Source organism: Propithecus coquereli, unplaced genomic scaffold (genome assembly GCF_000956105.1).
Source record: "Propithecus coquereli isolate 6110/MARCELLA unplaced genomic scaffold, Pcoq_1.0 Scaffold232, whole genome shotgun sequence".
In the NCBI taxonomy this organism is placed as follows: domain Eukaryota; kingdom Metazoa; phylum Chordata; class Mammalia; order Primates; family Indriidae; genus Propithecus; species Propithecus coquereli.
The window spans coordinates 2,958,947-2,972,451 of NW_012147864.1; the positions used below are offsets into that span (position 1 = coordinate 2,958,947).

The 13,505-nt window shown below is 57.3% G+C and overlaps 1 protein-coding gene across 3 annotated transcripts; it reads right to left on the bottom strand.

The window, feature by feature from the left end:
- Positions 1–1,021: 1,021 nt before the first annotated feature.
- PPAP2C (phosphatidic acid phosphatase type 2C) lies at positions 1,022–11,017 on the bottom strand. Of its 3 annotated transcripts, XM_012645478.1 has the most exons (7): positions 10,861–11,017; positions 8,214–8,365; positions 7,722–7,999; positions 4,157–4,214; positions 3,737–3,913; positions 3,230–3,357; positions 1,022–1,618 (listed from the first exon to the last, which is right to left on the bottom strand). In XM_012645478.1, exons 1-7 carry the CDS (start codon positions 10,910–10,912, stop codon positions 1,552–1,554), a joined length of 912 nt encoding a protein of 303 aa, XP_012500932.1. In that variant the 5' UTR covers positions 10,913–11,017; the 3' UTR covers positions 1,022–1,551. The 3 variants fall into 3 exon arrangements, with proteins under 3 accessions (XP_012500932.1, XP_012500934.1, XP_012500933.1); XM_012645480.1 differs by lacking the exon at positions 4,157–4,214 and having other exon boundaries at positions 1,576–1,618; positions 3,737–3,901; XM_012645479.1 differs by lacking the exon at positions 1,022–1,618 and having other exon boundaries at positions 3,211–3,357.
- Positions 11,018–13,505: the final 2,488 nt, after the last annotated feature.

Here is a 13,505-nt window from a genome sequence, read left to right on the forward strand (position 1 = left end):
AAAAAAAAATGAAGCTAACAAAAAAGTTTTGGAACATGTTCATGTCTCAGAAATGGGAAGAGTCAACAGGCTGACGGATAAGACCTAGGAGCTGTCCAGTCTCCGAGAAATATGCTGAATGAGATTTAAGAACAGTCACAGACTTTTAAAATTACAGTACAATGTGTCTCTTTCTTTTCCAAGAGGTGGTAAGTGACGGAGAGTATTGCTGAGGGCCAGACAGCAGGCTTGAGGCTTAGCAAGCCTCCTGGGAAAACGCCCAAGCCACACTGCACAACTGGCCTTGGAGGCTGATGCCACAAAATCTCTATCAACAGCCTTGTCCAGAGAAGACTGCATGACTGCAACTGCCATGGGTAATTTTGAGGAAAAACATTAAAAATTAAAATAACCTTGTTGTTAACTACGATTTTTTTTTTCAGAGATAGGGTCTCACTCTGTCACCCAGGCTGGAGTGCAGTGGCACAATCATAGCTCAGTGCAGCCTCCAACTCCTGGGCTCAAAGGATCCTCCCACATAGCTGGGACTACAGGCGCCACCACCATGCACTGCTGATTAAAAAAAAAAAATTTTTTTTGTAGAATTGGCGGCGGGGTCTCACTATGTTGCCCAGGCTGGTCTTGAACTCATGGCGTCAAGTAATCCTCCTGTCTCAGCCTCCCAAAGTGCTACGATTACAGGTGTAAACCTGTAGGATTTTATGTTGTTTCAACTTAAATAGGGATTCAGTAGAGAAATAAAAAATGAATAAGTATTGTTCATTTTTTAAAGTAAATTGAAAGTAAAGATAATGACATTTTCAATTTAGGAAAATTTCCTTAGGCAGAGTTTTCCTTTTATGACTTAATATAAAAATTTTCAAACTACAGTAAAGAGTAGCATAATGAATATCTATAAACACAGTACACACACTTAATAATTACTGATATTTTGCCATATTTGCTTCACGCCTTTGTACTGTGAAATATTGTAAGTTGCAGACATCACAAGACTTCACCCCAAAGTACTTCAGTATGCACCCTATAAAAAGCACACATGATCCATAAAAGCACAATAACATATTGTACCTAAAAAACTCAACAGAAATTCCTGCATATCATCAAATACTTAGGAGGGGTTTTCCAAGAACCAATAAAGCTCAGAAGGCAGGGATGCTGGGCCACGAGCACATGCCCATGAGAAACAATATTTACACGGCCGAGCGTCTATGAGTTTCCTGCGAGAAACCACAAAAGAAGTATCTTCTTTGTACAATGAAGGGAAAAAATTATTTTTTCCATAAAGCCATAAGGGTGTGGGCAGTATAAACCTAAAATTATGCATGAGCGCTTCCCTGTAGAGCCACGTGGGTGGAGAAACGTGTCCCAACTTCCAACAGGCCTGCATTTTGGTGTTGGGAATCCGTAAGGATCGCCGGGCCTGGCGCTGCATCTCTGCTCTTCCCATCAGTGCAGACGGCGGGTGAAGTGTCCAGATGATGAGCACCAAACAGTGAGAGATGCCACCTCCCACAGGCCGTGGCCTCCAGCAGTCCACATTTGGAGCTGCATTTACTGTGGCTGTTCCACTGTCTTGGTGAAACCATCATGGTGGTCCTGGCCTTCAAGGCCACCGCACCTGGAGGAAAGTGAGGTGGCAGGCGTCAGGGCACCTGTGTGCCACTCCCATCTGCTCCTCACCCGAGTGACGGCTCAGTGGGGTGTGGCTGGGAACCCCACCCTATCTACTGACACAGACACACCACCCCCAAGCCTGGACACGTCCTTCTCATGCACAGTGAGGGCCGCGTCACCGCCTGCGGCTGCATCCTGGGATACCTGGGCTCCTTGGCCCTGGAAAGCTTCACCTCGACTTCCCTGGCCCAGAGCCTGCCTGACACCTTTCGTGGAGCCAAGTTTCCGAGGTCCAGCATGCTGCTGTTCTGTACCATCTGGGTGACCTTCCTCCCTGTCTACCACAGCCCCAGGGGAGGTCACAGTGGCCATGGGGCTCTTCTCAGTCTTGGCCTCCTGTGCAGGGCTCCCCGGCGCCTTCCTTCCCCCAAGTGCTGCATTGTCCTGCTAAGGCCTGACAGGACCACCCACAGGTGTAAGGAACAAAACAGGTGCTAGGTGCAGAAAAAACAGTTAGATACTTAATTCATCCATTGCGAAGAGATGTTCAGTAAAAACCTAAATTTACTCTACCTTCCCCTTGAAAAACTAAGCTCTGTGACAGCTTCGGGGACCACAGCCCCTCAGTCGTCAGTTTCAGGAGTGTGGCCGCCACACCCATGGGCCTGCACAGCCTGCTTCATGCCAGAGGTACCAGCTTTGGGCCTACAGGACCCAGGGAGTGCAAGGGGGCCTCCTACAGGGCCCCCAGGAACCCTGGGGACGTGTGCAGCTGGGAGTGGCACTGCACAGAGGGGAGGGCTGGAGGGCTGGAGGGCAGGGGTCCCCGTCCAGTGAGGAGAGGGGCTCTGAGGCCTCGGGGCTGGAGCAGCGCCCAGAGGGTTAGCGAGAGGAAAGAACAGGCTGCGGGAAGGGGGTGAGGAGTCACACTCCAGGCCAGACCCTGTGTGTGACCCTGCAGACCCAACCAGAGGTTCTTCCTGCAGACCTCCTGGAAGCTGCCCCCCACGACCTGGCACCTGGCCGGCTGGCCGTGCTCTCGCTCGCATCTGCGTTTGCAGCCTCAACCGCGGGCCTTGGGCCTTCCAGGCCCCTCTAGCAGAGCCTCCTCACTGGGGGGAACCTCAAGGCCGACTCGGCACAAGCCCTTCCTCCACCGCATCCCACCCCTCAGCAGCGAGACGACCCCTGAGCTCGCTGAGCCCCCGACAGGGGAGGTCCCCTCTGCTGTAGGAACACTGTCCTCAGAACGGCCAAAGGAACAGAGGCACCGATACCATTTGTCAAACAAATGCCCTATTTTACTAAAAATCCACATGTACATTACATCTTACAAAAACAGCATCCATCTACTCTCTTGGTCCCTGCCCTAACCCCATAACGGAAAGCGGGTATTCAGGGAGCTCTGAGGACAGACCCCCCAGATACTCGGGGCTGGCCAAGCACCCCAGAGCCCTGGTCCAGTGCGGAGGGGCGGGCAGTGGAGCCCGCTCCCTGCTACCGTCAGTCCGCCTGTCCCGAGCCCGCACGGCCGCACCAGGGCAGGCCCCGGGCCTCAGCCGGACTCACGGCCAGTCCCTGCCTGGGCGGGTGACCTCAGGAGGAGAGTGGGTACCCATAGTGGTTGCGGTCAGCCTCGCCCAGGGTCAGCGTCAGCGACAGGCTGGGCTTCCGCTCCAGCTCCTCCTCCTCCGGGCAGTGCTGCGGGGGCCGGGCTTTGAAGAAGTCTGAGACATAGCGGACCTGGCAGAAGGGAGGAAGGTGAGAAGCTGGGTGGGGCTGGGCAGGGACTAGGAGTGAGCAGGGTGGGAGGACTGGGGTCCTGGGTGGGGGTGGGGGGCCGAGAGGAAGGATTACCATGGGGTGGGCAAGAGGAAGAGAGCCTGGGATGAAGGAGTGGAACCCTAGGGGAGGACGGATGGAGAGGATGGGGGGAGGGGCCAGGGATGGAGGGAGAAGGGGGCCCAGGGAAGGACTAGAGGGGAGGGGACCCAGGGAAGGAGTGGGGAGGGGGCTCAAGGAAGGACTTGGGGGGAGGGGGCCAGGGAAGGAGGAGAGAGGGGACCCAGGGAAGGACTGGGGTGGGGGTGCTCTGGACTAAGGATGGGGTCCAGGAGCTCACGGTGAGGCCAGCCACCAGCGCCCCCTGCAGGAGGCCAACAAGGACGTCGCTCCAGTGGTGTTTGTGGTCAGACACTCGGGTGTACCCCACGTAGAGTGCAAAGGCCACCAGGAAGAACTGAACTGTGGGCCGCAGCAGCCTCGCCCACTTCCAACAGAGCCGCGCCTGCACGTAGAGCTGGGACAGGGCGAGGGTGCGTCAGCCTGGGCACCGGCCAGGCACCCCACACCCATTGCACCGACGGCAGCACCAAGGCCAGGAGAGCACGGATCGGGTGGACCCAGGGCCTCCAGTCCTTACGAACAAACCAGTGAACCTCTCATCACCACTCCCACCCACCCCACCTTACAGATGGGAAAACTGAGGCCCAGGGAAGGGAAGGGAGTGACTTAGCCTTGGTTCCCCGGGCGACAGACTCACAGCCAAGAACACCATGCAGTACATCCCGAAGGAGGAGTGTCCCGAGTAGAAAGACAACCTAGGGAAGAAGGCAGTCGGGTGGCATCTTTAAACCCCTCCCTGGTCCCGCGCCTCTGGCTGTCTTCCCCAAAGTCTGGGAGCTCCTCGCGTGGAAGCCGCTGGTCTTAGACACTTTTGAATCCCAGGAGAGCTTTTCCCTCCTATGACCCCCTCATAAACATCCAGGACTCCTCCTGGAGCGTGTTAAGTACGTGCAGCTGGCCGTCCTGCTCAGTGTGAAGTCCCGGTGCCCATGTCCTCTCTGAAGCGCGCGTGCCTGGCTCTGGCCGGCTCGGCCTGCTCCCCTTTACGAGAAATAAAGCTCTCCTTCTCCAGAAGCATAAACCTCGTCCATAATTTTTTAAATTAACACGACTGTGTCTAGCAAACAGTTAACACCAGTTTTGTCTGCGCTCTTTCTTTTCAGGATTATTTCCTGTCTGTGGAACTGAGGGAAGTTTCACGTTTTCTTTCTATATAAACTCAAGATTGAGTAAAGGACATCAATGCAAGTGGAGAAAACAGCATAGCAAGAAACTCCAAAACCAAAGAAAAAACTGGTGAAGGGTCACCATCGACATTTTTGGACCTACTCGGAAGCTTGCAGCAACCACAGGAAAACCCTAACCCTAACTGGATGAAGATAAGCCAGTGGAATCTCAGAACAAACAGCTTTGCGGCATTTTAACTGTTCCTGGTCCCCTCCCACTGCCCCGAATGGTCTGACCCTAACCCTAGCAGACCACATGCCCTGCACAGGCACCAGAGACAGGTTTGCAAAGAACTGCAACTGTGTGTCTTGACTAGTCTGGTGGCCCGAGGGCTGGCCTTTATACCACCTAACAGCATCGGTCACCGCTGCCTTGGGCCATGGCAAGCACTTGAGGCACGGAAGAGACAGGCTGGGGAATCCGGTGCTCTGAATCTAGAAGGCCAGAGCTGGGCGGGGGCTCAGAAGATACCGTAAAGGCCCTGGGCGCACAGAGCTCGCTGGCTCTGCACACAGAAGAGGTGCGAGTTAGGGCAGCTACACGCTTGCTCACGTGTTGAATTTCTGTCCCGACATAGAGCCTTTCTGCAAACCTTGCGAGTTTTTGGGGGGAGTTTCAGGTGTTCAAAGAAATTGTGAAATCACTAGCTGACCCCTAAGCTAACAGAACATCATGGCCACAGCTGACAAAGATTACAGACTGTACAAAAATTCGTTCAGAAAAGTCATTACACAAACAATAAGTACAACAAACGGCAATAACACACCCTACGGACGGAAGGGAGTAGAATCCTATTTCCAGAGCTGTTATGATATTCAATACACTCAGTTTTCAACAAAAAAATTAAAAGGCATGTGGTAAAAAAAGGTGTGGCCAATACAAAAAGAAATAATCTATTAATAGACACTGCCCCTGAAGAAACTCAGACGTTGGACTTACTAGACACACACTTTTTATTAGCCATTTACAATACGTTCAAAGAGCTAAAGGAACTGTAAGAACAATGTCTCAGGCCACATCTGTAATCTCAGCACTTAGGGAGGCCGAAGCAGGAGCGTTGTTTGAGGCCAAGAGTTCCAGCCCAGCCTGGGCAGCATTGTGAGACCCCATCTCTACAAAACCTAAAAAAATTAGCCAGGCGTGGTGGTGCACACCTGTAGTCCCAGCTACTCAGGAGGCTGAGGCAGGAGGATGGCTTAAGTGCAGGAGTTTGAGGCTGCAGTGAGCTGTGATTGTGCCACTACACCCTAGCCTGGGCAACACAGCAAGATCCTGTCTCTAAAAAAATAAAAATAAAAAATATATATAATATCTGAAATAAAAATCCCCAACAGCATGTCTGAGCAAGCAGAAGAGGGTGAACTCAGAGATAGGTCAACTGAGATTATTCAGTCTGAGAAGCAGAAAGAATGAAGAAAAATGAAGAGCTTCAGACACCTGTGAGACACCATCAATCATAGCAGCATACACCTAACGGATATTCCAGGAGAGGAGAGAAAGGAGCAGAAAGGATATTTGAAGAAATAATGGCTGAAAACTTCCCAAGTTTCATGAAAAACATTAATCTACACATCCAAGAAGCTCAATGAACTCCAGGTAGGATAAACCCAAAGGGACCACATATGAATGAAACTATCGAAAGATAATGCCAAAGAGAGACTCTTACGGCACGAGAGCAAGGGGCGACTCATTCTGCACAAGGGCCCCTCAGGGACACGAGCAGCTCACTTCTCATCAGAAGTCAGTGAAGTGCTGAGTGAAAACACAGCCTGTCAACCAAGAACTCTGTATCTGGCAAAGCTCTAAAAATGAGAGTAACCGAGACATTCCCAGATAAACAAAACCTGAGAGAATGTGTTGCTGGTACACTTGCCCTGCAAGAAATTCTAAAGGGAGTCTTTCAGGGAGAAATGAGGACACTAGACAGTAACTTGAATCCACAGAAAGAATAACAAACACCAGTAAAGGTAACTATATCATGTAGGTCAGTATTAATATATTTTTGATTTGTAATTCCTCTTTTATTCCTAGATGATTTCTAAAAAACAAATGCATAAAACAGTGATTGTAAACTTACGTTGCTGGGCATACAAAGTATAAAGATATAATCTGTGCCAATAACATCACTGGGCACCACACCTATATAGTATGGTATATACTATAGAGCAGCAAACTTTGTGCGTAATATTGAAATTTAACTGTCATTAATCTAAACTAGATTGTTATAAACTAAAATGGTAATTGTAACCCCTACTAAAAACATAACTCAGAGGACTCACTTTAGATCCAAAGATACAAATAGGTTGAAAGTACAAGAATGGAAAACAAAATATTCCATGCAAACAGTAACTACAAGAGAACCGCAATATGTATACTAATATTCGACAAAATAGACATTAAGACAAAAATTGTTATGAGAGACAAAAAACCATGTATCATTCATAAGGATAAAAGGGTCAATCTATCAAGAAAATATAACAATTACAAAGAGGTAAATACTGAACGACAGAGCCCCAAAATACAGAACGCTCCGACATGGACCAACTCTGAAAACACAGAAGACAGGTTAGTGGTCGCCAAGGGTTGGGGCTGACAGCGAATGAGGACGGGGTTTCTCGGGGGCGTGATGAAAACATTCCTGCACTGGATAGAGCAGGGGGGTGCGCCACACCGTGAATGTGCTAACAATGTGCTCATCAACATGGACACAACAGTGAATTTTATGTTACGCAAACTTTAATTTTTAAAAAGCACATCAATTAGATGAGACGTTTAAGGAGCTATCAGTAGGGATGGTACGAAGACGAAGACGGGGCAGAAGCCAGTGGCCAGGGCCTGAAACTCAGGGAGGGGCTTCCCTCCCGGTGGCCTCGCAGGGTCTGCAGGACCCACGGGGCCCCGAGGTCTTGCTCCTGCCCGCCCGTCTGACCAGCGCCTGGGGCTTCCCCGGCCCCACCCTCCCACAGGAGAGGGGGCAACTGGGGCTCAGCCTCCCCCTGCATCGCCCGGAGGGAAGGCTGCCAACCCACACTCACCGGGCCTCGGTGACATTGGCGGGGCTTCCCCTGCACACCTTCTCCACCTGCACGTAGACTGAGCAGTTGACCCGGCTCCAGTCGGGGTCGCAGACAGCCAGGAAGCTGGGCCGCAGACGGCCAGTCATGTACTTGGCCAGGTCTGTCAGTGACTGGCTCACGGCAGCTCCGAACAGGAAGGTCCCCAACACCTTGTACAGGGCCGCCGCGTAGTTGTTGAAGTCGGAGCGGGAATAGAGGCGGTCCGTGTACACCAGGTAGGCTTCCCCCGCAGACACCTGCAGAGGGCAGCCGAAGGGCCACAAGTCCCCATGGGGACTGCCAGGGGTCTCGGCCAGCCCCCGGACCACCCTGAGGCTGCTGAGGGCTTGGGGACTCCAAAAGGGGCCCTGTCCCCACAAGTACCACCCAGGGCAGAGCGGTGCCATCAGGCCCCACAGACCTCCAGGGCAGGGCTGTGCCCCTCCCCACCCGCAACCCCTCCCGCCTTACAAGGACCGCAGTGGCCGTGATGGTGACCCCGGCCATGAGCCCGTGGGTGATGGTGTCTGGACGGTAGGGGTACCGGATGGAGTCATCTCCACAGTAAAATCCTCGCTTGTACGGGGTATTCACCAGCGTCAGGATGGCGAAGGGCAGAGAGGCTGGGGTGAGGGAGAGAAGCCCAGGAAGCCGCGTGGTTCTCCCGCAGCTGAGCCTTGGCCCCCAGGTCCCCCACCTCCACTCCCTCGCACAGGTAGGAGGAGCTCTTCTCATGGCAGATGGAGGCTGCTGCACCATTCAAGCACCCTGGCTCCCCTCACCCTCAGACAATCCCCAAACCCCTCCCCAGGCCCTCGTCCCACCCTCACCCATCTCTGCCCTCGCCCCTCACCTTCCAGCCTCCTTTCTGCACCTTGAACACACCCAGCAAGCGCCCATCCCAGGGCCTTTGCACAGGCACTTCTCTGTGCCCCAGATATCTTTGATACCTTCTAGTCTCAGCTTCGTTCCCCCTCCTGCCCCTCCACCCCTGGCATCACTCCCGGAACAAGAAAGGCCTGTATTCGTATCCCTTGTCCCCACGTGGAATCATGCAATCACTTGTGTGGCACTTGCTTGAATTTCCCCATCCGTCCCTGAGCACCAGGTGGGGCCTGTCACGTGCAGGGCTGAGTCCCCGGAGCCTGCTTGGGCCTGGCCAGGCCAAGTGTTAGACCAGGACAGACACAGCCTTGGCCTCAGGGAGCCCAGTCCAATAGCCCGGGGGTCAAAGACACCAAGTAATGAGCCCAGGGTGGCCAGGGAGGCAGGAGCCAGCTACAGAGGACTGGGGCAGAGGGCGGCTCCCTACTCCATGGGCAGGTGCACGACCAAAGCCGGGGCCAGCTCCCCCAGAGACCAACCAAGGTAGGACGCCTGTGCCCCGCACAAGTATAAAATGGTGTGGCTTCTCAGAGCCCTGGATGCCAGAGGAGGGGCAGGGGTCCCCACACTCCTCCCCATAGGCCCATTCGGCGACACTGCCGAACACTTTCCATGCTGAGTCTGAGGATGTAACCCAGTGAGGAAAGCAAAGAGGTCCACCTCACAGCCTGGGACAGAGAGGCTAGGGAACAAGACGAACAGGACAGGGGTGCAGAGCAGAAGAGGAGGTGGCGGTCTGGGAGGCAGCTGTGGGTTACATGGGGCTGTGGGGTGGGCTGCGGGGTGGGGGGTGCCTGAAGGAGGAGAGACGGTTCAGAGGAGGTGGCAAGAGAGCGGCAGAGGGAGCAGGCAATGGGCCGGGGGTGGAGCTGCACCGCCGGGCGGGCAGGGCGTGGGGGAAGAGGCTGGGCCGCAGCGTACTAAAGGGTCAGGGTTACAAGGCGCTGAGAAACGAAGCCCGGCCCCTCCCACCCCCTGCCCCAGCACCTTCCAGACACCCCCATCGGCGCGTCCCAACACGGACTGCCCCTCTTCATTCAGGCACCCTGAGAGCCTCCCCGCCCTCACGCCACCTAAAACCCTGGACGGCGTGTGTCTTCAAGCTTCTAGAATGGAAGCCGGCGCTGCCCGGGCCACCGCCACAGGGCAGGCTGCAGCAGTACCCAATCTGCTCTCAGCTCCGCCTCCCGCTGCGGTGTGACCTCCAGCAGGCGGCTCGACCTCTCGGGGCCACAGCTGGGGAGGACAGCAGCACCTCCCTCAGGCTCTCTAAAGGGAATGGTTTCATTATTTTAATGTTGCTTAATGCCTAGCATAGATTAAGCGCCACATAAATGTTTAAGTAACACAGGTGCTCACGAAAGGCCACCCAGGGCTGGCTAGCAAACGCCCCACGGGGCCTTCTTGCTGTCACCCGGCCCACCCCATACGGAAAGAGGGCCTAGCCTGGTGCGAGCCCCGGCGGCAAAGCAGGAACCACACTGGGGGGAGGGAGGACAGCGAATGGTCGCCAGCCCACCCCCCCCCCAGAATTCCGGGGCCATTGTCTGCTGGGCCACAGAGCAAACACTCGGCCTTTGTTCCTGCGCCCCTGGGGGAGGGACCGCGAGGGGGCGGGCTGGCGATGCCCCCTCCCCCACCCTGGCCCGCAAACCCGCGGGACAGGTTTGGCTCGCGCCTGCCCCGGGGCCCCGTGCACCGCAGCCTCTCCGTCTCTTCCAGGCCCGAGGGGAGGGCGCGCCAGACCCACCCGCCCGCGCGGGGGTTCGAATCCCAGCGCCCGGATTCCAGGCCCGTGTCAGCCAACCCTGGGGCGGAGGAGTGGAGGTCCTCGGGGGTGACCCGCGGCCCCGCTCCCGCCCGGGCCGCCGCCCAAGTGAATCACCTCGCAGGCCGGCGGGGCGGCGCGCGTACGCCCTTCCGCGGCCCCTTCCTACCCGCGGGCGCAGGAGGCCCACCCTTGCGCCTCGACCCCTCTCGACGCTCCTGAGCCTCGCCCGCGGGGAGAAACTGAGGCGGGGGGCGCACGCAGGCGCAAGGGCGCGCAGGGCGGAGGGCGCAGAGGTAGGTCTGCGGAGCGAGAGGGTCCTCCGCCGAGCTCCCCCGCCTCCGGGGGTCCTCCGAGGATGGGGCGCAGCAGTCTCCCCACTCGCCTGCAAACATTCGCGGAGACTGGGGGCGTGTCCGTCCTGGGAAAGTCCCCAACGCACACCCGGGTCCCCGCGGCTCTTACCGACCAGCAAGCACAGCACGTCGAGCAGCACGAAGACCCACCTCCGCTCCATATCGCCCCCGCCCCGGGCCGCCCCCTCGACCCCAGACGCCGGTCCCAGCGCGTCCCGTCGCGCCCGCGCCCGGCCGCGGGGTCACGTGGTGGCGGAGCCCGGCCCAGCCAGGAGGGCGAGGAGGGCGGGGAGCGGCCGGGCGGGGAGGAGAGAGGAGAGGAGCGCCGGGCGGGGCGGGCGGACTCTGCCCCGCAGGCAAGAGCGCGGTGGGGCGCGTGTGCTGGGGGGCCGGAGGACCCCGCGTCCCCCACCCCGTCCCGGGATCCGGAGCGGGGCGGGGTCTCCGAGCTGGGCGGGGTCGGCGGAGGCTCGCGGCCACCTCGGGTTGGGCCGGCTGCGTCCCGGCGCGGCGCGCGCGGGGAGGCGCGGGAAGGACGGCTCGGCTCCCGCAGGACACGTCCCCCGGCCACCCGGCCCCGGTGTCCTCCTCGGGAATGGCGCTCGTGCCGCGCATCGTAAAATGCCCGAAAGCAGGTCGTACCTTACACCGACGGGGCGCCGCGGCTTCCTGCAGCGGTGGGCTCCCCTCCCAACACCTGCCGCCCACTGGACGGAGGAGCACGCACCGGCGCCGAAGTGGGGACCTGACGACGTGGTGCCGGGTCTCGCCCCCACCAGGTTCTGGGGAGCCCTCAGGGTCAAAGGCACCTGCGGTAGGGAAAGCAGGGCCCGAGGGCCCGTCCCGTCCACTCAGTGAGCCGGCGCCCATGCGGCGTCCTCCGGGCTGGGACCGTCCCGGAGGCCCCACCTCCACACATCCCTGCCGTGATTTTCGCGGACCTTCACACTGGTTCTGTCAACTCAAAGTCACGCAGTAGGACGTGGCAGGGCTGGGATTGGAGCCCAGGCTGCCGTGCCCCGGGGTGGACGCCGGGACCTCCTCCCCACCACCAGCTCCCTCCCCAAAAGCCCTAAGACAGGGTGTGTCTTGGCCCTTTTTCAGGGCTGAAGGGAGCCAGAGAGGGGCGCCACTTGGCCCAGGTCTGGCAGCAGGGACTTGAGCTCAGAGCCCTTGAATCCTGTTTCCCGGATGGTCGGCGGGGCTAGGTGGGGCCGCGCACGGCTCGTCTGGGGCCCTCCAGAGGACAGGATGGGGCTGAGGGTAGTGCTCTCTGGCCACTGTCTCCCGCGTGCAGGACAGCTTCCTCTTCCCAGCAGATGAAGAGGAGCCCCCCACCCAACACATAGAATACCTCGGTGCAGCTGCAGCACGTGAAATGACCCTGGGTGGAGACTCTGGTCCTGGATTTTCTGTCCGTGGTGTGCAGAGAGCGTGGAAGGGCATCTCGCGCCGTCCACAGGCCCAACAGCACATCCCGAAATGCATGGCTTCCTCCCCCACCCCAGGCTTCCTCCACGGCAGTGGGGTTGGACCCTTTGCAGAAGGGACTATTTCTCAGGGTCTCCCCCAACCCCCGCTGCCACTCACGGAGCGGGTGGGCCCCAGGCCGCTCCAGTCATTCACTTGTTAGTTCATTCATGCAAAGAATATGGAATTAGGGTTGTGAGAATTGCCCCCTAAACCCCCGCCCGGCCTGGCACAAATGCTGCATGCACGCATGCGGGTTAGCTGCGGTTCCCCCACCTCTCAGTGCAGTCTTGAAGACCCCTCCACACTTTGTTCCAAGATGCAGAGGGCATGACACTGTACTGGAGTCAGGAAATGCGAGGTCTTTACTGAGCACCTACTGTGTGCTGGCCAGGAGCAGGTAAGGGGGAGGGGGCGGGGTGGTGAGGGCTGTGGGGTTGGGCGCTGAGGCAGGAAGGCGAGACCCAGGGGAGGATCCAGGGAGGCCAGAGGGAGGGGGCTGAGGCTGGAGAGCGTTCCCCCTCCCGCACTTCCCTCTGCTCAGGATTTGGGTCAGTCCTTATAACCCCCCAGGCAGAGGCAGGATTAAAATCTGGTGGGGGCAGCAAGAATTAGGATTAGGGTTAGGATTGGGGTCAAGGCTCCTACATGTGCTGCTGGGGTCCTGCACTCCTCAAGGAACTTGTCAGAGCTTTCACAGCTGGGATCTGCTGGCCCCCAGCTGCCCGTCCTTCCCTTACAGGAAGAACCTGAGGCCAGTGTGGCTTCTCCCTCACCTGCAGGTGGCAGGCCCGGAAGGGGACTGGCGGTACCTGGGCCCCAAGCTGGGTCCCCTGGAGACAGGACCAGCACTTGGGAGCCAGCTGGTCACCACCAGGCAATGAAGCTCAGAGCACCGCAGGCTGCAGCTCTTGCCTCTGGGCGCAGCACTGGCTATGCCACTGTGGTGCCTCATCTCAACCTGATGGGCTCCAGGTTTGCTTCCAGACTGTCATGAAGATTGATATCCTTGGGAAGTGGGCAGAAAGGTGCCGGGCATACGGCCACTACTTTTGCTTTCTATACTTCTCTTGGGACTCGGAGAGGTGAAGTATCTTGCCCAAGGTCACAAAGGAGTCATCTCCCAGATTTGCGCCCTGGGGCTCTTGGGCAATACCCCTCCCACCCCAGCCCCCCTCGATGGTTCTGAAGCGGAGCAGTTGCCCTCAGTGTGTCTGAAGTGCTGGTGGTGAGCAGGGACGGCTACGTGGCCAGATGGTTCGGAGTGACACCCTGGTGTGACTC

What these genes read in the sequence shown, in the direction of transcription:
- PPAP2C (XM_012645478.1), bottom strand. Translation starts at nt 10,912, where the DNA reads ATGGAGCGGAGGTGGGTCTTCGTGCTGCTCGACGTGCTGTGCTTGCTG. An exon ending in TCACGGCCACTGCGGTCCTT is followed by an intron (nt 8,000 to 8,213) that starts GTAAGGCGGGAG and finishes TGCCCTCTGCAG; the next exon opens with GTGTCTGCGGGGGAAGCCTA. An exon ending in GCTGACCGCAACCACTATGG is followed by an intron (nt 1,619 to 3,229) that starts GTACCCACTCTC and finishes ACTTTCCTCCAG; the next exon opens with GTGCGGTGGCCTTGAAGGCC.